Source organism: Carlito syrichta, unplaced genomic scaffold, assembly GCF_000164805.1.
Source record: "Carlito syrichta isolate Samal-C Ts95f unplaced genomic scaffold, Tarsius_syrichta-2.0.1 Scaffold315125, whole genome shotgun sequence".
Classification (NCBI taxonomy): Eukaryota; Metazoa; Chordata; class Mammalia; order Primates; family Tarsiidae; genus Carlito; species Carlito syrichta.
The window spans coordinates 478374-501526 of record NW_007259221.1 but is presented as its reverse complement, the minus strand read 5'-3'; the positions used below and the strand labels follow the sequence as shown (position 1 = coordinate 501526).

General features: G+C 36.5%; 1 protein-coding gene across 10 annotated transcripts in view; it reads left to right on the top strand.

Annotated features, from left to right (window-relative positions):
• Nucleotides 1-11: 11 nt before the first annotated feature.
• CAMK2D (calcium/calmodulin dependent protein kinase II delta) overlaps nucleotides 12-23153 on the top strand; it is a 323725-nt gene continuing 300583 nt past the window's right edge. For 9 of the 10 annotated variants that reach the window (XM_008072334.2, XM_008072337.2, XM_008072331.2 and 6 more), the window contains exons 1-2: nucleotides 12-548; nucleotides 2108-2202. In XM_008072334.2, the coding sequence (XP_008070525.1) occupies nucleotides 484-548; nucleotides 2108-2202 (160 nt within the window). In that variant the 5' untranslated portion in view covers nucleotides 12-483. Of the gene's footprint in view, nucleotides 549-2107; nucleotides 2203-6735; nucleotides 6786-23153 lie in introns of those variants that run through there. The other variant, XM_021706084.1, reaches the window with a different exon arrangement.

Here is a 23153-nt window from a genome sequence, read left to right as displayed (position 1 = left end):
GTGAGCGCCGCGCTCCGCGGCCTCGGCCCCTCGGCACCCCGCCTCCGCCCCTCGGACTCCCGCCCCTCCGCCTCGCCCCCTCCTGCCCCGGTGCGGGTCATTTCGCAACTGCTCGCCGCGTGCCCGGCTGCTTTTCCATTTCCCGGCCCGTCTTCGAGAGTACTTTCCCCGCTGCGTGGGAGAGGGGCTGGACGAGGGGCGGCGGAGCGTCCAGAGGAGAGGAGGAAGCGAGGCCCGCAGGAGGAGGAGGAGGAGGAGGAGGAGGATCGGCGAGCGTGGGCAAGAGACCCCACGCCACCCTTTCTGGCCATCTCCCCTCCCGCCCCGCCCCTGCGCACACTCCCTCGCGGGCGAGCTACTCTCGGACGAGGAAAGTGAGGACGGCCCTGGGTGACAGCGCCACGGGGCCAGTCCCGGGGTTCGCCGCGCGCCTGCTCGCTGCCCGGCCGTCGCGCTCCCAGCCAGGGCACGGCCCAGACCAGGATGGCTTCGACCGCAACCTGCACCAGGTTCACGGACGAGTACCAGCTCTTCGAGGAGCTCGGAAAGTAAGCGCCTTGGGCCGGCATCCGCATGTCCTCTTGCCAGCGAGAGCTGGTCGCCTCGCCCCCGACCCCCGGCCGCCGTCGTCGGGCGAGCGAGTTTGGGAGACCGGAGGAGAGGGAGGGCTCGTCAGCTCTGGGGAAGGTGCTGCCCGGGAGGGGAGGGAGCACAGGAGGGCGAGGACCCCTCGCCCCGACCGCGCGGGTGCAGATAATCCCCAGCTCACCTTCTCGCGCTTCCCCACCCTCCTGCACGGAGAGACAGTGAATTTACGATCTCTGCAGTCGTAGCTGTCATCCCGAGAAGTGTGTGTGTGTGATGTGTTTGGAGAGGAAACGAACCCATGTAAAATGCAACATAGATCATGTTTTCTGTAAATAGAGATGCCTCCTGGTGAGCCGGCGTGTCGGCCGTGTGACCCACGTACGGATGAGAACTCACTGCTTCAGACGGTGCCATATTTATTGATGCCGAAAGTTCAACTTGGCGTAGAGTCTGTTTCGCATCCAGTAGTTGTTCTGTCCAGGAAAAGGCCACCCCACAGAACTCAGCCCCTGCCCTGTCTGCTCGGTTATTCTTTGCACCAGATTATTCGCTCACCACCATTTACGTGTGCATCTTTGCATTCTCTGGGAGGATTTATTTATACAGGCAGCGGAAAAGCCCTCTGGAGACGGGGAGAGCGCTTCCCAAGGGTAGCCTAGCGTTGTGGAAAACCACCTCCCAACCCGCCTGGCAGAACTACTTGGAGATGTTAAGGAAGGAGACAGGAGACCTACTGAGGATCCAGGCAAAGGGACCTGGGGGCCGAGCTGTGTAGCATCAAAGCCAAACTCAATTCTTCTTTCCTCTTTCGCTAGTTTCGACTATTACTTATGAAAGGAGTGCTTTGATGTGTGGTGTTGGTTTATTCAGTTGAATTAAAGGAAGTGTAACTATTTTCAAATGTAATGAAAATTTTATATATATATATATATATATATATATATATAGTCTGTTCTTAAAAGATGGAGAATATGTCGGAAGAGCAGGTTAATTCAGGTCCCCTCCCCCAGCCCAAAACAGGGCATAGAGAAATCACCATACCAAGATTTGTTAGAACAGGCAAATGTGCTCAAGATTTATATTTTAAAGAAAATAATCGCCATGTTTACTTAGTTGGAGCCACCATTATTTTTTTTCCTACCAAAATAAATAGCCAGCAGATTTTTTTGCTGCTCCTTCTCAGCTCTGTTTTTTGAAGAATTTTTCTCAGAGCATTTGGTGCTATGTGAGTGTGAATTGTAAAATGTTTTCAAATTTCATGTGCAAACAACAGTGGTCATAATTGGCAGTTGTTTTTATTTTGTTGATTAATAATGTGTATTCCCAGTTAGATAAAATTTCCTTTTATTCTTCACCATTAAAGAAGGTCTGGGTTTCCAGGAAGTATTGTTCAGTTTTTGGACGTTACTATAGTACACTGATAATCCACTAAAATCAATAAAAATGCTCAGATTTTGTAAGTTTTTAATAGAATATCAGATCTGATTATATTGATGACCTGCTAATTATTGGTTTCCAGGGGGGCATTCTCAGTGGTGAGAAGATGTATGAAAATTCCTACTGGACAAGAATATGCTGCCAAAATTATCAACACCAAAAAGCTTTCTGCTAGGGGTGGGTATCTTCAACCACATATATATGTTAATTTTGTATTTGTCATGTTGATTGTTGGTTCTGTTGTATGTAAATATGTTATGTAGTTACAATTGAATTTTATACTTAGATATCATATTACATATTGAGAGTATTTCCTTCTGGAATGCCTCTTGGTCTGTACATTTTAAAGATAAATGAAGAAATATATTTATTTTATAAATTGTCATTAAAATTCTGTCCTATGAGTAGTAATGTAAATAACTATACTTTAAAGCAAATAATTGTCACTTAAGTGCATTTTGCTTTTAGCTGTAGTGGAAAATAACTTTAGAAGCACCTGGAATGGAAAAATATAAGTCTCACAACTGTCATAATTCCCCTTTGCTTTTGAGGGGAAAAATAGGTCATAGCTCAGTTGAATCATATATTTCAATTGTAGTTACACTTGAACTTAATTTATCAAGGTATATTTAACAGTAATAGCTTTGGGAAGAAAAAATTTATGATTGCTATATTCTAGGAAATTGAGCTTGATTTTGATGTTTCTGTGTCAGTTCAGACCTCCGCAATAAGGCTACACACAGACTCATGTAATGTATTTTACACATGTAGTTTATAGCTACAGAGATAATTCATACTCATAAAATAGCTGTTGACATAAGCAAAAAACTTGGAGGGATCTCACTGCATTTTTTTTATTTTGTTGAACTCATGCAAAAGTACTTGTGCTGAAATGGTAGGCATTCCAGTTATTATGGGCACGTGTCTAAGGTATTTCCTTGGGAATTTATGGTTTGATGAAATACAAGTGAAATTAAAATGAAAAAATACTATAGTGTAATCCTATCTCAGTGACCTGGTTTATTTTAAGTAATGAGAGAAGAAATTCCATTAGGGATAGTTTTTCTCATTTAATATGTCTTTTCAAAAGTGCTTCTTACTAGTATCTTGACTTCGTTGTTTTTGGTCTCTGCCATGATTAGTTTTTCTGTATTTATTGAAAATTATACTTCTAACATATACTTTAGGTAATCTCTTTAGTTTATTCATTTGAATGGGATTTTGTTGCCGTTTTCTTTATCTGATTTTAATATAATTTTGAGGAAAATCCATATACTCAAGTCACCAGCACCATAGAATCATGGTATAAAAACTAAGAGGGAAACATGTTAATCATGTTTCCCTCTTAGTTTTTACTGCACAAGGAGGTTTTAACAATAAAAAGGAATTGCTAAACTGTAAGTGACATTTTAATTTAAAAAAAGAAAAGAAATAAAAAAGAAAATGAACATGTGTAGTCATCTGCTTTCAATCCTTATATTATTTCTTCCTTGTGCTTTGGGCAGTGGTGGGGTTATCACTTCTTTGGGGGGCATGACGACACCTATTCTAAATCTTAGTGGCATTAAATTTTCTCTCAAGTCAGTCTAGTACTTCACGTTTACTAACTTCCTCAATTAAAGGAATCCCTCTTTATGCAGCCCAATTCATGTTCTCTACGTCAGAACAACAAATACACTGTGCCTGATCACATACATTTTACTCTCTTCTGCCTTCAAACTATGAATGTCTTCTCTAGCCTGATGATTTCTACTCCTTGCTCCACCAGTGTTTCTCACCTGCTTATTTCCTGCTTTAAAGAGGCACCTATACCGAAATCCTTCTTGCCCCTTCTGAATTTAATGATTGTAATTATTCTACATTTAGGAAATGTAGCTAGGGTGAAGAGTTAGGAGATATATTTTTTGCTCTTTCTCTGCAGGTTTTTTTTCTTGTGACTTTGGGCAAGTTTCTTAATCTGCTGTATGTTAACCTACTTAAGAGTGAGCTGGATGAACATCACTGGTGCCTGAACCAGAGGCTCTGAGTTTGAATTCTGATTTTCATTCCTACTTAGCTGTGTGAACTTAGGCACTTAACCTGTTTTCTCAGAGCCTCAGTTTTTTCTTCTGTAAAATAGGGGTACTAGTAGAACCCTTCCTTATAGGGTTTTATGTGGAATGAATGACTTAATATAGCATCGGGCAGCATCTGCCTTATAATAAGCACTCAATGAATATTAGCTACTACTATTTACTAATAGAGTTGTTATAATGACCTTATTAGATAACTTTTACGAAAGAACTTGAAACTTCCAAATCCAGTGGTAGCCTTGATTTGACTGTGATAGCTGAATCTTAGCTCTACTACTTAGTGTGGAAATTCGGTTCAATCACTTACCTTTTGTGGATCTCAGGTTCTTCATCATTAACATGGGAAAACATGTTCCTGGGGTCTCATGGGATGTTCTGAGGATTCAGTGAATTTTATGAGAATCACTTCTTAAATGCAATGTGCTGTGTAAATTTTACCTATTGTTATTGATTACCTGAAAAGTTATAGTATTTTTTTCTTCAAAATGCTCAACGACTTTAAACTGTCACACCAATTAGAGCTAGTTATAGGATATTTGTACTTTTGAATGTGTACATTTGCTTAACCTATGCCCGTATTAGATTATAAACTTTTGAAGAAAAAATACTGTGGTTTAATTTTTGATATAACATTCCACAGAATTGAAGACATAAAGGGGACTTAGTACAGAGCGACTTACATCAAATGTGGCTATTAAATCATTTGCAAAGGAGTTAAGTACTGAATTTACTCCTAAAAAATAAGCAAACACTGAAAGTAAAGAAAACCATGAAGTAGTTTAAACCTACTTTAAATCTTCCTTGAAGTAATTTTAATGCATATGTGAAGAACATATGCTTTAAAATTTAAATTCTCAGCTGACTCTGTGGCTCAGCCTGGAATCCCGCGCCTTTGGGAGGCTGAGGTGAGTGGATTGCCTGAGCCCGCGGGTTCGAGACCCACCTGGGCGGCGAGACCTCATCTCTACAATAAATCAAAAAAACCAGCCGGGCGTGGTAGCACATGTCTGTAATTCCAGCTGCTTGGAAGACTGAGGCGGAAGGATCGCCGGAGCCCAGCAGGTCGAGGCTGCGGTGGCCAGGAGCGGCCACTGCACTCCAGTCTGGGTGACAGAGTGAGACTCCAACTCAAAAAAATAAATAAATAAATAAAATAAAATTTTAAATTCTCTTTCAGTAACACTTTTTTCTGAGAATATAAATTATCCAAATAAATAATTTGCATAAAAATTTAAAAGATAATTTATCCAAAGGCAAATATAGAATGCAATACCGAATAGTTTGCTTATTTATTTTTTGTTTTAGGTACTGATTTTTGGGAGCTGCATATGGCAGTTTTTGTGGAACATATATTTTTTTGTGCAAATTTTTGTTTGTATTTGAAATCCCATGCATTTGTAAATTCAAGCCTTAAGACTCTGTTTTAAAGACCAGGCAGGCCCTCCAATTCAACCAATGTTCTTTAAATATAACATTATAACTGAAAAAGAAAGTACCTGTGCTAATAAATCGGACTCCATAAGGGAATTGCCAAAAATTTGGCTACATTCCTGCATAAATTTGCACATCCAACTATCCTGTCACCCAGGCATTTTTCTGTGCCTAGATTTTAATGGATTTCCAGCAGACAGTTTCAGTTGTATTTCCTCTCAGTTGTTAGTCATACACACTATATTTGGGAAACTCAGATCAATTGAAGAATATCTTTTGTGTTAGCATGTATGTGCATAAAACATTCATTATACTATATCGAGCAGGTAGATAAGAGCACTCATAATTTGGCTTCTTTTGAAAATATAAAATAGTGTAGAAACATCTTAAACAGCTGATATTGTAGTTTCTGTCTTTCAAAAAGTTCTTGTTAAATAGAAATTGAGGGCATGCTTTGTAAATCGTGAATAGTGAGAATATAATTTTTGTCTTGTATTTTTACCACAAGAATTAGAAATTATACCATTTTGATCACAATTAGGTTAGTACTTAATGTTAGTTTGCTCCACTGTTTTGATATTCTGTTTATTTTGTCATGTTTATAACTGTAAGCTATTGTCAGATTATATAAAGTCCATGAAGAGCTGTGATTGCAGTTCAGAATCTAGTGGACTGATGGTTCTGATGGCAGATGTCTTTAGAAATAGTACATGTGATTTATTTTGAATTTTGAAGCCTTCTGGTGGTAAAATATTTTATGTTATAGTAATGGCTTCCTGACATTCATCTTCCAATGTATTTCTGGATTACTAGAAATGACTTATCACAGAGTCTGATATTCCAGAAGTCATTGTTTTTGTAACATATATTACAATATAAGCTTGAAACATATATTTTATGATAAGTATATTTTTACATCTACTCCGTTGCTAAAGTTTAAAAATAATTTCATTTTATTTTTCTGTAAAACTTCAGATGTAATACAGCTATTTATATATTATTTGATTTTACTAGTTTTATCAATGCCTAAATTAGTAATATTAGTAGATCACGAGTCAGGACTTTATAAAACTATTTGATCATTTGTACATAATTAAGTTTCAACTATCAAAATCTGAATGTTGTGTATATATATCCCTAAGTTATTTTTTTTGGTGTTATAAAAGGGATGTCAAAACTAACTCTTGCTCCCTTTTTTGGCATCAAGGCAATCAGGAAATTACAGTAATTTCGCAACTTCATGATTACTTGTCTTGAATTGGAAGTAGAATTGAGACTATATAGGTGAATCAAGTTCTGATTATTGATTTGGCAGGTTGGAACAATTTAGACATATTAATGTTTAAGGTTTCTTGGCTACAACAGTGTTTTAAGAAAAAAATTTAGTGAATCATTTTTATTTTTGTATATGTAATCTCCACAACTATTCAGCTATTGGACCCAGAAGTGGTATGTATGTGTTATTCTTTTATTATTTTGTGTCCTTATGTTTAGTGGTATTTATATTCTTTTATTAGACATTTATTTTCTTCTTTTGGTTATGATAATATTATTCAAAACTAGTTAGGAGATAAGAATAATAAAAATGTATATCCACATTTCTGAGAAATAGAAATTCTTTCTGTATTCTAGCATCATGAAATAAGGCATTTAGCCGGGCTCAGTGGCTCAGCCTGTAATCCCGCGCCTTCGGGAGGCTAAGGTGAGTGGATTGCCTGAACCCGCGGGTTTGAGACCCGCTTGGGCAACTTGGCAAGACCTCATATCTACAATAAATCAAAAATTAGCCGGGCGTGATAGCGGCGCCTGTAGTTCCAGCTCCTTGGAAGGCTGAGGTGGAAGGATCGCCGGAGCCCAGCAGGTCAAGGCTGCGGTGGCCAGGAGTGGCCACTGCACTCCAGTCTGGGCGACAGAGTGAGACTCCAACTCAAAAAAAAATAAAAAAAAAAAGAAATAAGGCATCTTAATGTGGTGTTCAGGTATCTCATGGTGATATTAATAATTAGTGTTACCTCTACCTGACTGTGTGAGATCAATATCTCTGAGAACTTTGTTTATGCAATTAGATTATGCAATTAGATTAATACTTTTCATTTCCATTGAAATATTGAATAAACTCAGTGTAAAAATAAAATTTAGTAATATCTCACTTTTGTGGGTTGTTTTCAACTTAATAATCCTGAGTTACTACAAGTCACATATTACAGGACTTTTCTTGGGCATTTAACTTGTTTGTCAACTGGAATTTTAATTTGTTTTTTAAAGTCTTTTCCTTGGGCTGATACTGAGGCCAACTCATAGTGTTTCTAGGCAGGGCTAATATATTTTTTTGACATCAGTCTCTCCCCATTATTAGAGTATATTGTATATACTATTTTAAAAAAATCATTGGTAATTAATGATTGTTTACATAGGAGGCTATGTTAAATATTTTAAGTTACAATAGTATTTTTTAGTAAACTACACTGCAGTACACTAAATGGAGTATTAGCAACATTTTAGCTCTAAAACATAATATCTTTTTAATAGTAACATATTTCAAATCACTTGATAGATTATTAAGCACATTCATGTAACTTTATATAAGTGTTTAATAAATATTGAATGATTATAACGAATGTAGTGTCAGGAAAAAGTAAAGGCTGTCTACACAAATAGACAATATAGAAGACATCCACGGTGTTACAAGTTTAGTATGAATAAAATACTATGGATTTGGAGTAGATCATACTCAGTGATGTATCACAGAAACAAAGAACTGAGTTCCATATGATCTCACTCATAAGGTGACCTTGAACAATTATATTGCTATAAGAAAGCGATTGGCAGTTGAGGGAAACTGCCAAGCGATGGAGGGACATACCTCATCAACAAGGGTACCTGCATGATCAGTGTTTATATTCCTAACCCCGAATTGTACCCCACATCTTTATAATAAATAAATAAATTTAATTTAAGAAATACTATGGCCTTTTAAAGGAGGAAAACATTTCTGCCTAGGGAAATAAAGGAAGGCTTTCATATAGGATGGATTTAAGGAAATTTTGAAAGCCACACTGCAGATGGAGTTATGTAAAGCCTATATAAGCAATTTGGTGAAGTTCAAGATAGTCTGAATAGCTGATTATAATATTATGAAAATGTTATCTCATTTACATGGTAAATTTGTTGCAATTATTGGTATATATAAATATATATATCTTTAGGATAAAATTATTTTAAATGAAGAGGATATTTCTTAGATGGCAAAATTCCTCTGATTCTAGTTAAGGGAGATGTAGCAATAGTTAAGTTGAAATCATAGACCTTCATCTGCCATAACCTCTCTTACTCTAGGACTGGCAGGTTTGAAAAGACCGCTTTGTTAAGTTGGTTTGTTTTTATTTTTAAATCTCTTACCTTTTAGTCATCTGAATCTTTTAGACATCTGAATTCCTATTCTGGTATTACAATTTCATTTTAACCCCTTAGTACTGTGTTTATTACTACCAAAATCAATAATGCCATCTTCATCAGCAATGATAATTAAAAAAACAGAAGTATTGATGGTCATTAAAGAGGACCTTCCAAGTGACAACAGATGTTTACTTACAAGACATGTTGCTTTACTTATTTCATCCACACTATAATCTCTGACATCAGCAATATTTTCCCCATCTTTAAAAAGACAAAACTGAGGCTCTTGAGGTTTCAAAATTAGTAAGTGGTAGAGTCAGAATTTCAATCCAGTTTTCTCTGGCTCTAAAGTCTGACTTTTTCCACTGTCATGTCCTATTGATTGCTATTATGGATAACTTATCTTACTCTTTGTGTATTTACCTATATGTGCTTAACTGATCTTACTAAACTTCAGAGCCCTTCATAAAAAGGACTATGCCTTATATATTTTATATCCCCATTGCAATGCAGGGAATTAAGTATGGGAAAGTACATTTAGAGTTCTATCTTGTGAGAGGAGATACTGCTTTAATTGCCTCAGGAACAAAGGATCAAATCGAAGTTTCAGACAACCTATCCATGCTATATTCGGTAAGGAAAACAATACAGTGAAAAATGTTATTAAGATGGTAGAAAAATGATTAAGGTGTTTGTTTGGTAAACTTAATTAATTAACTGATTAAAAATATCTCACTATACAAGAAGTTCCTAGGTTTACTTCTAAATGATTCATGTTACTACAAAAAAAGTCTGCCCTTTTACTAAAGCCCAGAGAATCTACTCTTCTGGTTCATCTTGTTTAGCCAGTGAAGAATGGAAGACAAATTTTGTTGTTTTACAGTTTCTTCTTAAACAACACCATGCTGTGTGTCAAATTCATGAAAAAGTGTGGAAATTTCAAGAAAAAACGAAGTTGTCAAGTTCTGTATTTGCTGGAAAAATAGCTCTTAGGTGTGGCAACTATATATAAAATTATATAGATAAGATGTGATATAATTACGTACAGTTAATTGTTCTATAGAAGATTCCCTACTTTTTAAAGTTAGATTGATTAAATAGGGGTTTGAAAACTTTTATTACATGAAATTTGATATATGCAAGGGTATTATATATTTAATTTTATGTCAGTAATCAAGCACCCAATAAGCCTCCTCTCAATCACTTGAATGTTCCCTCTATTTTTGAAGCTGCCTGTGTGCTCCTTGACCCCATCCTTTGCATCTCTAAAAGGGCTAATCATTATCCTTAACTTTTTTTTTTTTTGAGTTAGAGTCTCACTCTGTCACCCAGACTGGAGTGCAGTGGCCGCTCCCGGCCACCGCAGCCTCGACCTGCTGGGCTCCGGCAATCCTTCCGCCTCAGCCTTCCAAGTAGCTGGAACTACAGGTGCGCACTACCATGCCCAGCTGATTTTTTTGATTTATTGTAGAGATGAGGTCTCTCCAAGTTGCCCAGGCGGGTCTCGAACCCGCGGGCTCAGGCAATCCACTCACCTCAGCCTCTCAAAGGCGCGGGATTACAGGCTGAGCCAACGAGCCCGGCTCCCTAACTTTTTAAAAAGAGAAATATCTTTTTATTTCTTTATACCCTGAGTTTTTTAAATTTACTGACTGATTTCAGTTGACTTTTTAAAAAGAGAAATCTCTTTTTATTCCTTTATACCCTGAGTTTTTTAAATTTACTGATTGATTTCAGTTGATCAGTCAGTTATCAATGGAAAAACCATTCATTATCTAGGTAAACTTTATTTTATTTTGTGTTGTATATGTATAAACTCATGGAATAAATGCATTATTTCTCATGTATATGTACTTCCCATATCGGTATATAATTTTACCCTCTGTCTTAAGGTCCAGGGAAGGCTTCAATTATTTGGAATTTTCTAGTAACAGGAAATTATTTTTTTCCTGTCTTTTTCAAGAAATTTCATTACAAATGATGTATACACATAGAAATAAAATAAAAATAGCTTATATAAAACTAACTTATTAAATGTAAATATATTTTAAATGAACAGTTATTACATTTTTATTCTAACTTAAAAATAAATTGTGGGTAGTTGAGATATGGCACTCATTTCATTAGTTTTTTAATTAAAATTTGATGTTATGGTGAGGATATAAATACTTTTGCAATATTTGGGGGTAATGTGCTAGATAATCTGAATTTCTGCTTATGGAGGTATATTTGTTAGCTCCAAACTCTGTGTGTCTCCAGTGGATTCACCAACTTCCCCCTTCTGTGAATGGTGCCATAATTTTTCTAGACTTTCAAGTATGCTTGATTTCTTTCTTTTCCTTACCCCATCTCAACACCTTTTTCACTATCCCAATTTGAGCTGCTCATTTTCCTTTTTGCTTGAACTCTTTTTTTTTTTTTGAGTTGGAGTCTCACTCTGTCGCCCAGACTAGAGTACAGTGGCCACTCCCGGCCACCGCAGCCTCGACCTGCTGGGCTCCGGCGATCCTTCCGCCTCAGCCTTCCGAGTAGCCGGAATTACAGGCTTGCGCTACCACGCCCGGCTGATTTTTTTATTTATTGTACAGATGAGGTCTCGCTGCCCAGGCGGGTCTCGAACCCGCGGGCTCAGGCAATCCACTCACCTCAGCCTCCCAAAGCGCGGGATTACAGGCTGAGCCATCAAGCCCGGCTTGCTTCAACTCTTTTAAATAGCTTCTTAGCCGGGCTCAGTGGCTTGGGCAACTTGGCGAGACCTCATCTCTACAATAAATCAAAAAATGAGCCGGGCGTGGTAGCGCGCACCTGTAGTCCCGGCTACTTGGAAGGCTGAGGCGGAAGGATCGCGGAGCCCAGCAGGTCGAGGCTGCGGTGGCCGGGAGCGGCCACTGCATTCCAGTCTGGGTGACACAGTGAGACTCCAACTCAAAAAAATAAAAAGTAGCTTCCTAAGTGGATTTGTTGACTGACAGTTGCTCCATTTTTTTATTCGTTAATTCAGCTCCTCATTAGACCTTTTAGTACCTACTGTGCCTGGGCATCTTGAGGGGTTTTAGGGATACAGAAGATAAGATAGAAATTCAGTCCTCAAGTATTTCCTGGTTCATGAATGTGAATGATAGCTTGGCAAATGCAGTAGAGTTTATGAGGCCTGGGATAGAGGTAGGCACAGGGCCGAGAGCTTGCGGATACTAGTTCAGGAAGGTTGGTATCACAGAAGATTCCCTGAAGATATTTACGTGTGAGGATGTGTTTTAAATACGTAAGTGAGCTTGTTAGAGAAGGAGAAATAGTTGAACCAGCAAAGTAAATAGCATGTTCACAGGAAGGGGGAAAGGTCCAGCCCTGCCCTCCAGATGGAGTGAGTAGACCTAATACGATTGCAGTGCTCCCTTCCTTAAGATGCAGCTCAGTGCTGCCTCTCCCATGAAGCTGTCTCTGACTTAAACTTTGCACTATGGCACCTCCTTTCTTTCTCTAGCCTGTCCCCGCCCCCCTCATTAATTGTCCTTTGAATAGCTCTTTCTTGTTTCTTATGGAACTGCTTGCCACATCCTCCCCCGCTTGTGTTGCAGTTTATGAATGTGGTGGCTTTCGGATATCTTGTGGATATTTCTTAGCTTAACTTTTGATTTGTGTCCAACACAGTAATTGCAGTATTGCAAATACTTGAAAACGTTTGTTGAATGAGTAGACGAATGAAAGATCACATAAGATTCTGTGTTTCAAGATAGACATATGCTTAAAGAAAAGTAAATGAAAATTGACTGAGGCATGTCAAATGGCATACACTAACTGCCATAAATTAATTACTGATTTACAAATTATTCCATGAGTTCTCTGATGACAAATTTTGGTTTGTTGGAGTTTTGTGTAATTCAGTCATTTTTTGAGCAACTATTTGCTAATTCACATTGATGCTTTATTTTAATACTCTGTATTATAAAGTAGCTCGTTGATGGGGGGGTAACATTTTCAGGGTCTGTGTGTTCATCAGCGTCACTTTAATAATGCCAAACTCATATCACCATTAAATAATTTTAAAATACTTATGTTTTAGAATTTTTGATCCATTCTACAGAGGTAACTGATTACTTGCTTTTTCATTTATCTTTTGACAAAGCATATTTTTAAACATTTTGGTGACACTATAGAGTTTTGGATACACAAATCGTGGAAATTATTTGCTTAGAGGTTATTTTATTTCTTAGCAAAGGCCAGCCGTTACAGCTGCTATGGCTGTCAGTTCAGAAATTTGGTGAAAGGAAATTGTACTTATTTCAGGATTAGGGATAAGTTTAGGCTCTTAAAACAGAATACATGTTGAAAAGCACTTACTTGAATTCCCTGGAACTTTTCTTGTGTGGTATGTAAAATTGTGAAACCACCAGACCAGAGGTTTCACAATTTTATGACATTACAGTGCTAATATATATAGTAAATTAGAGATATATATGTATTCTAATGTACACATGAGAAAATATTCTTTTTATAAAAGCATTCCAATCATATTTTAAAATGGTGATTTAAAGACTGGAATCATAGTGGCAAAAGTGTTTTGAGAAATTAGTTCAGGTATACCTTTTGGCCATTTTGTAGAGATTTTATCCGTGATGAATATTTTATTAAGAAAGTGGATTCTTATGCTTTAATACTACATATTAATATTTGTTAGGTACAGAGGAAATTGTACATTTTGGGCATAACTCTGAGATAAATCTTTAATTATTACACATTTGTATAAACACATTTTAAAATAATTGTATAATAAAAAGTAATATCCTAATTACAGAATTTGAGGAAATATGGAAAAATAAAAAGAGGGAGAGGCGTATTCATAGTTCATTTCCTTCAAATGAGCAGTGTTAACATTTTGTCCTATTAAAAAAATTTTTTTTAGAATACTGGATGAAAATATACAATTTTATGTCCTGCTTTTATAATTACTATTATGAAGTCTTCTATATTACTACAAATCCTTTGAATTCTTAGTAATGGAATTTTACTTCATTGAGTAGAACAGCAATTATTTTAGTATTGCTCTTTTTTTTTTTTAAGTTCTTGGGCTTTTTGCTATGATGACTGACATTATTATAAATGTTATTTTGTAAAACTTTTTTATATTTATGATCATTTTCTTAGAAAATATTCATAGAGGAGAATTAGTGGGTTAGAGCCTTAAATATTATCAAAATTGTTGTTGCTAGATTGCTTTCTGCAAATTTTGTACATTTCTGCCAGTAGAAATATAAATATTCTAGTGAAATCAAATTTTGAGAAGCATGATTCTAAATTTCAATTTCAATTTAACAAAAATGCATACCATGTTCCAGTCCCTCTCTGGTTGCTGGATACATAAAGGTACAAAGAAGGACAAAGGTCCTTCCTTCAAGGTGAACAGATGTGCAGTCAGGTAAAGTTACCTTACAGATTGATAAGTCTCACAATGGGAGTGTTTACTGGATTCAGAGATATGGGGGAGATAACTGTTGGGTTGATGAGAGATCAGGACAGACTTCCCAGGGGAGCTGATGTTTGAACTGGGATTCTAAAAGAATCAGTTTTGAACTTACAGATAGAAAAATAAAGTTCATAGGATATGCTGAAAAAATATTCTTAAGAAGCCAGAAAATCAGAAAGTGCCAGTGAAGACCGAACTTGAGATACTTTCTCTTTGTGATTGATTTATTATGCAGAAGTATCAAGAAAGCATGTAAAAACTGATAAAAGAGATGGGAAGTTTTTCTTCCAGTGAATCATTAAGTGTGTCAAGATCTATTGGAAGTTATTAAATAAAGTAGATTGTGGGATTTTATCACTGAATTAGTAAGGATGAACAGCTGATAAGACAGGAATAATTAACTTCTTATCAACCTCACATTTTGTTTTATTGAGCCTTGGGCAGTAAAAAAAAATTAAAGATGACTAAGTGGAAAATAAAAGAATGAAGGATAATTAGAGATTCTTTATACATCAATATTTTTAAAGTGCTCTAGAGAATTCTGTTTCTATTTCTAAACAAGAAAAGCTAATTCCTGCAGTTGCAATATTGGATTAATGTCACAAAGCAGTGTTTATAGGTTTCTGCTCAAAACCTAAACTCACTTGTCAAAAATGGTATTGACATTATTTACTGCTTGAATGTCCAGTGTCTATAATAGTGCCGGGCACCCATCAGAGGTATTTATTGGATAAATGAAGGAATACACTCCAGAACTATTTAATCTTAGGATTCATGAGTACACATTTGGGGACCCAGAAGTTTTAGCAGTAAGATTTGCATACACTATACCCAACTATTACATTTTTTTAAAAAGAAAAGCTCGAAATTATACTTTTGGATTAATTCTGTATATAATTTTTAATTTAGCACAAGTTGGTGGCTGGAAAATAATCACCTCTTTATTCCCATCACTTAAATAATAGAAAAATATTCCATTCACTTAGAGATAACTTTGATTTAAATATTTAACCTCCCCTGGCTAGAATCAGCCATTGCAATTTTTTTTTCCTGTTTTTAAAAGAATCTTAGCAGCAATTAAAAAAAATTAATATGTAAGATCTGCCCAGTTTTGTTAGTACTAAGGACTATTTAACTTGTAGTTTAAAGGGAAAAAAATAATTGTTTTGTTCAGTGTATATCTATCATTGATAGTAGAACTTTTTTTTTGAGTTGAAGTAGGAACTTTGGGAATAGAGCAGAAAGCCTTCTATTGACTTCAAAAATAATGACTTATGGTTGGTTTAGTCATTAGCAAGCAGGTTGGAAAAAAATCCTTATTCCAGATGGCAAGCAGAATTTTGGGGTCAAAGTTCATTCCTGTTCTCTAAATATAGGTCTCCTGATTTCAGGCCACTTTTCACTCTAATAGAATTAGAGACAAAGAAGAAGAAAAAAGCTTTCAAGAACTATTTGACTCCTGTAAATAAGATTGAGACTTATTTTTCTGTAATTTTGGAAATTATTTTTGGAGAAAACATTCCTTGGGTTGACTTTGCCTCCTATTCTGTACGCTTCTGTAGGATCAGGACAAGGGAAAACAAAATTTAAATGTTAATCCTAAATCTGTTTGAAATAAAAAAAATATATAATGTCTTATATTGACAGAGAACCAATTTCTAGATTATCTATAACACTGTATTCCCATTTAGTTCTGATAATCATAGTGTCTATAATCTGCCAATGACATACATGATAAAGAGATGGCTCTGAGGCATGAATAGGAATGGCTAAAGCACCACTGAGGTAGTTTGTCTTTTAAAATAATAGTGATTTGCAAAACTGGCATTAATATTTATTGACCTTTTGCAAACATTAAAATATTATTTTAGGTAGGAGGCTTTAAGGTATGTGTTTTGAAATAATCCAAACCAAATAAATCCAAGTTTAGAAGCACCAGTATTAGAAATATATGGTGAATGCACACAGGGTCAGTTTTAAAAATAGCACTTAGCTTTGAAAGGATAATTTCTCCTTTACCCTGTATGTAAATGATTTACTCAGACATTTTATAACAAGTGTAGGGGGAAAAAAGGAAGGGGAGTGAGAAATGAGACAGAAAAATTTTTGTAGCTTACATGAATGCTTATTTAGCATCTTTCATTCAAGGATCTTAAGACATTCCCTAATTGAGTCCCACAGTACTTCTGGAGTGTGGGTAAGGGACATTCAGGGACTCCTGTGCCCAGTGTTTTAAGGCCTGCCATCCCCGAGTGACATGTTGCAGCTGTTTCATAGTGTACATCATATTCCTTCCTGGGCCAGGGAATGAAGGAGACAGCATTTCCCAGCTGAAATAGCAGAGGGATTAGGGGAACAGGAGTGAATTACCTGGATTGGAATTTGGCTAGTTCTCTGGGTCAGTAACCCTATTCCTATAAAAATGTTCTGTCTTTAAAACGTTCTATATCCTGCTTTATCCCCAAGAAAATAAGCTCTACCTCACTCTTCATCTGTAGGGTTACATACCTTTGGGAGCTTACTTAATAGTGGGGAATGTGATAGCCTATATCTACTATTGATGAGGAAAAAAAAGCAGTGTTAGCATTTTATCTAAAAGATGTCAGACGAGAACCATTTGTATTATTCCTGTCAAAGGCAAGCTGTCATTATGAAGATAATAATGTATGGCTAGTTGTTCCCACAAAAAACCTACAGACTGGTTTTACGAATAGGAGACACACACAGAGGAGATGAAAATGAGCGCCAGAAGAAAGTAGGATGAGAATTCTTTTTAACCTAGCCATGGCATTTAGTTGTTGAAACAATATAAGTAACATTAAGGAAGTGGAAGTTGTAGAGGGTGAAAGGAAGAAAGGACAAAGATATGGGCGCACAGGAAATCCCATAATGTTCTGGGAAGAATTAAAAATGCCCATTTGGGAAAGGATATACAATCTGTATGAGAAATCAGAAAAGAAAAGCTTAAAAATACATAAAGGATTTTTTAAATATTAAGTTGAGAATCCTGTCTTAAATATATTGGAGACACATTAAAGAGGGTTTCTAGCACGTTATTTGGCAGCAGTGAATAAATAGGAAGGACTGACAGACGGTGTGAGAAGTACTGAGATCCTGAAACCTTACGACAATAAGAGATAAGGAGGAGTGAGTTTCAAGGTTGAGTCATGGGAAGAATTGTAGTTTTCACGTAACAAATTGTGAAATGAGAAGCAAGAACTGATTTTGGTGAGGGAAGATGATGAATTGACATGTGTTTGAGGGATAAGTAGTATATTCTGGTTGGAATATCTAAAAGACCATTGAAAATTAGGTGTGATCCTAGTTAGAGGTCCAAACTTCACCTGCACATAGATTACTTATGTGCCCTAGAGCTTTAAAATAAAAGATAGTATTTTAGAAAATTAGTTTACTTTAGCAGATATTCAGGTTTTACTTTTATTATTTGTGTGTTTAGAAAGTTGTATTTTTCTAAAAAAACAGTACATGTTTGAGATGATGGATATGCTAATTACCCTGAATTGATCATTATATGTCGTATGTATAAAACTTCACTATATGTTCCATGAATATGTATAATTATTTGTCAATAAAAATAATAAAAATTAAAATGTCACTAAATAAAAAAATAAAAAAGAAAATCAGGTCTGGTCTTTGAGAAAGAGCCTCAGGAGGCCATTCATTCTACTGTATAGATTACCAGCATTGGCTGTGACATCAGATTGCCAGGGTTCAAGACTTGGCTCTACTACTTTCAAGTTCTTATGACTCTAGGCAAATTTTCAAATCTCCCCAAGCCTTAGTTTTCTTATCTGTAAAACTATAATAGACAATTTATGTGTTATTATTTGTGTTTCATTTGCACAGAGATGAAGTAAAAGCTATGCTAGTGGGGTATGATCACAAAGGAGCGAGTATGGAAGGGAAAGAAAAGAGGACCCAGGGCGGTGGTTTGGGGAAGTGCTGTATTTGAAGGAATGAAAGGAAGAAGTGGGGCTAGTTTAAGGAGAAGTTGAAGGATGTGTCAGTAAGGTTGGGAGGAGACTGGAATAATGCAGTGCTTTGAACCCTGAAGGAGGGAGTTTTGTCAAAGGACGAATGAGTAAATGCTAGTAATCAAGGCTAGTAATCTCTAACATTGTAGAAAAATAGAAATGCGGACTGAGAAAGGACCTTGGTGTTCTGTATAGCAGAATTTCATAGTGTTCAGAACAAGACCATTAGGATCGGGCCATTAGTTTGTTCTTCATTTTCACATTCTTAGAACCTAACATATTGCATAAAATATAATAAGTATTTAATAAATGTCTGCTGAATAGATAGAGAGTGAATGACTATTTCTTGGGATTAAGTAATAAATGAAGATAACGTAAAATCTTACATGTTTTAGAAAATAGGAAAGAAAAAAATTTGGGAGTAATTTGAGGGATTAAGTTGGGTCAGGAGAGTTAACTTGGGGGATGAATAAAACAAGCTTATTTGGAGGAAGGGAAACAAGAACAAATAAGGAAGAGAAAGACTGATAATGCAAGAATAATTTATTGGGCAGAGTCTAGGAGGTTATTGGGCTTGACTGGGAACAAGAGATTAATTTGGGGGAAAAGACTGCTTTTCTTCAAGGGACATCAGAAGAGTGAGAAGACATATCGAAAGATTCTGAGGTGGAGAAGAGGACAGTTACAGTTTGTCTAAGAAGAGGAGAAATAGATGTGGAGTTGAGAGTTTGGAGAGAACAAATATGGGATTGTAGAAGGTCAACTAAAAGCATCGTGCAGTGGTCCTAACAACCTGGATCTTTAGCAGGTATAGCTAACATAGCCTTGAATCTAGCACCAAAGTCTCTAGAGAGGTCTCTCAGAACCTTGAGTTTGACAAGATGAGACTACAGGGATTTTGGAATTTTTTTAAGATTTAAGGAAAGAAGTATCTGTATTTACATTAAAATTTTTTAATTCATACAGCTAGTAAGAATAGGGCAACTTGAATTTGAATACAAGTTAGCTAATAGCAAAAAACCTTGCTATTGTCATTTTATTATGTTCTCTCCAGATTGCATCTGGCAGGAAATGGAGTGAGCAGGCTGTTAGAAAGCAGAAAATTGAGAAGAAAATTTTATTCTTGAAACAACTGCCAGAATTGTACCATTTTGGAGTGTTTGGTATCATATTTTTTTTTCAACCTGAAAGTGAAACCTGGGAAATCTTTAGTTCACAGTCTAAATTAGGTATTTCCCCTTTTAATTCAATTTTGTTCCATTTTTCTCCATAAACAAAAGACTCTGCAGGAAGCTTTCATTGGGTCAGAGTTGTACATGGATTTATCAGTAGGAAAGTGTTATTTCTAGAGAAAAGGTATTGCGTATCATGAAAAGGTAATAAATATTGTAAAGGCATAAGCTGGTTCATCTTGGATGTCCTATTACCAATGTGGAATAAGGTTCATCATCATGAATACTCTACTTCTATTTCTATGTGCATTGCTTACTTTCCTATTTACACATCTCTGGTTCAGTGACTATGATGATAGAAATTTTTGGTTTGATAAGTTTTCCCAAAAGCGTTGGTATTCTTAATAATTTTTTAAGGTCTTTTTTTTTTAATTTGTTTTTTCAAGTTCACTACAAAGGCTTACTTTTTTGCTCTTTGAGAAAAACAATGAACTCAAGAATTGTTATTGAGGTTGATGTGGTTAGAATACTTTTGATTTTTTTTTTCTTTTTACATTAAATGTTTTTCTACTTACCCATTCTTTCCCCTGTTGCTGTTACTATTGATGTTTAATATCTAATTACTCCTGCTTTTTTCCACCTCTTCCATCATGCTTCTCCCAAACAAAACAGTAGCTGGAGTTAAGACTTCAAAGTTCTAGAAAAGAAGACATTTTCTTTACACCTTTTCCAGTTATTAGCTTTTATCTAATAAGCAGAAATTTGCTATCTTTTAGGTGGAAATACATGTAGCCCTTGGATGTTGTTTCTCTAGTTCCCAAGGGAACTCATGTCTTACTTTACCCCCTTTTATCAGTTATCATTTATTTGTTCATATATTCACTCATTTATTTAACAAATATTTCTTGAGTAACTACTGTGTGCAGGCATAGTTCTTGATTCTGGGGATAGAGTGATGAACAAAGCTTACATGGGAGAGATGGGAAAAATCATTTGGATAGAAAAGTGCTATGAGTGGTATGAGGAAGAAATATGTGGCATTTGGTTTTCTGTTCCTGCGTTCCTTCAGGTACAAGGCGTACAGGTAGGGGTGGAGGGTAAAGGCAAAGCTAGACTTCTTTGTACAGGAGTAGAAATGTGGCTGGACTATAATTGGAGCGTCAGCATGGGAGGAGGGAAGTACACAATGATGTTGAGAGGTACGCAGGGGACAGATTGGGTAGAACTTTGTAGCCAGTGTTAAGGAATGTAGATCTTATTATAGATGCATTAGTAAGCCGTTTGAGGACGTGGAACAGAGAAATGATGTGATCAGATTTTGTTTTAAAAAATATTTTCTGGCTGCCATGTGGAGAATACATTGAAAGGAAGTGTGAGTGAAAGCAAGAATACTATAGTGATCCCCTTTCCACAGATACATTCCAAGACCCCCAGTGGATGTCTGAAACCTCAGATGGTATGGAACCCTATACATACTATGTTTTTCCTATACATATATATGTATGATAAAGTTTAATTTGTAAATTAGACACAGTAAGAAACTAACAACTAATAACAAAATAGAACAATTATCATAATATGCCATAGTAAAAGTTATCACACTTTGGGGACTAAAACTTGAAGTTTGAAATGTGACAGCAAAACTAGCACAACTTTCTTTTTTGTTCTAAACAATTTTATGGGTAGATTTTGTTCTACCCATGAATCTTAGCATATACCCCCCCCTTCCTTGTTAAATCAAAAATTTTTACCGTTTCATGTAAAGGAAGCACTTTACGGTTTATCTTTGGTGTATCACAGTTGCTGGTTTCACTGCTCTTGTGCTTTGGAGCCATTAATAAGTAAAATAAGGAATACTTGAACACGAGCACTATGATATTTCAACAGCTGGTGTGATAACCAAGGTGACTGCTAAGTAACTAATTGGTGGTTAGTATAGGTAGATCGATCTGCTGTACCAAAGGATGATTCACATCCTGGGCTGGGTGGAGTAGGACATTGTAGGATTTTATCACCTGATCAGAATGGCAACCAATTTAAAGCTTATGAATTATTTACTTCTGAAATTTTCCATTTAATATTTTTGGACTGTGGTTGACCACAGGTAACTGAAACCTTGGAAAGCAAAACTATGAATAAGGAGAGGCTACTGTAGCTTGGAGATTTTTGCAGCCTACGGGACATGTTGAGGTGGCAGTAGAAATAGTGGAGAAGATAGATTTTGGAGGAAGAAAATAGAGGATTGACTGATGGAAAGGCGTGAGGTGTGAGGGAAAGTGAGGAGGTATGGTTGCTCTATTTGTAGCCATATCAACTATCTAGTGAATCTAGAGATGGGGGAAAGTGGAGTAGAATTAGATTGGAGTGGTAAATCAAGAGTCCAGGTTTTGACTTGTCAAATGTGATCTTCCTCACTCTCAAAAGAAACCTGTTAGCTATTAGCAGCTATTCTTCATTGGCACTTCTCCTTCTCTCTCCCAAATCCAGTCACCTACTTTCTGTTTCTATAGATTCATTTATTCTCATTTCATAGAAATGGAATCATGCAGTATGCAGTCTTTTGTGACTGGTTTCTTTCACTTAGCATAATGTTTTTAAGGTTCATCCATGTTGTAGCGTGTTTTACTGTTAAATAATTATATGGGTAAACCACATTTTGGTGATCCATTCATCAGTCGAAGAGAATTTGAATCATTTCTACATTTTGTCTATTTTGAGTAATACTGCTATGAATATTTGTCTCCAAGTTTTTTGACTAGACTTAGGGTTTTTTTTGTGTATATACCTAGGAATGGAGGAAATGCTATGCATACACACAGACATTCAAGAAATACAAAGTAAAGAGTTTGTGAAATAGACAATACCATATAGTATAGTATAGGAATCAATTATTACTAACTTGATTACTTTACATTATAACACATGCAAATAATTAATAGCAAAGAAATGTTGAGATTTATGGGGAGCCAGCCCCCCAAAAGAGATTTAGAGGGTCCCTGGAAGGTGGGACAGCGTCGGCGAATATTCTGGAGAAATAGAAGGGAAGAAAGAGACTAGACTCTGTCTAGTACAGAAGCTGATTCTGTAGTAGGGATAGACATTAAAAGAAAGCAAGATGGAGGCATAGATATAAAGAGGAAGAAAGAGAAAGAAGGAAAGTAGACAACTGTTCAGTGAAATGAGCAGAAGCCGTTTATTGGGACCCGTCGTGAGTCTTTTATCCCAAGTTTTCACATGTCAAATCACAAGACTTTCACGTGGGCACAGAGCCAGGTAGGTGAGGGGCGTCCCCCACCCACCAGGCATTTCCTTAGGAATGAGGAAGGGCAACCCCAATCAAACCACAAGAGTTTATATGAACACAAAGCCAGGTGGGGGGGGGGGGCGTCTGTGAAATTGTTAATGTTACTAAATTTTGTACATGTAATCTTCAATGCCTACGAGGGTCTACTTGCGCATCCATCTATATTAGAACCTCCCTTTTCCTCTACCTCTCATCTTGTTACACGGGTTTCCTCAATAGCGAGCCTCTCATTATTAGATGAATACACTTTGATAATCCTATGCCTATTCATGTATTTTTCTCTCTACATGGAATGCG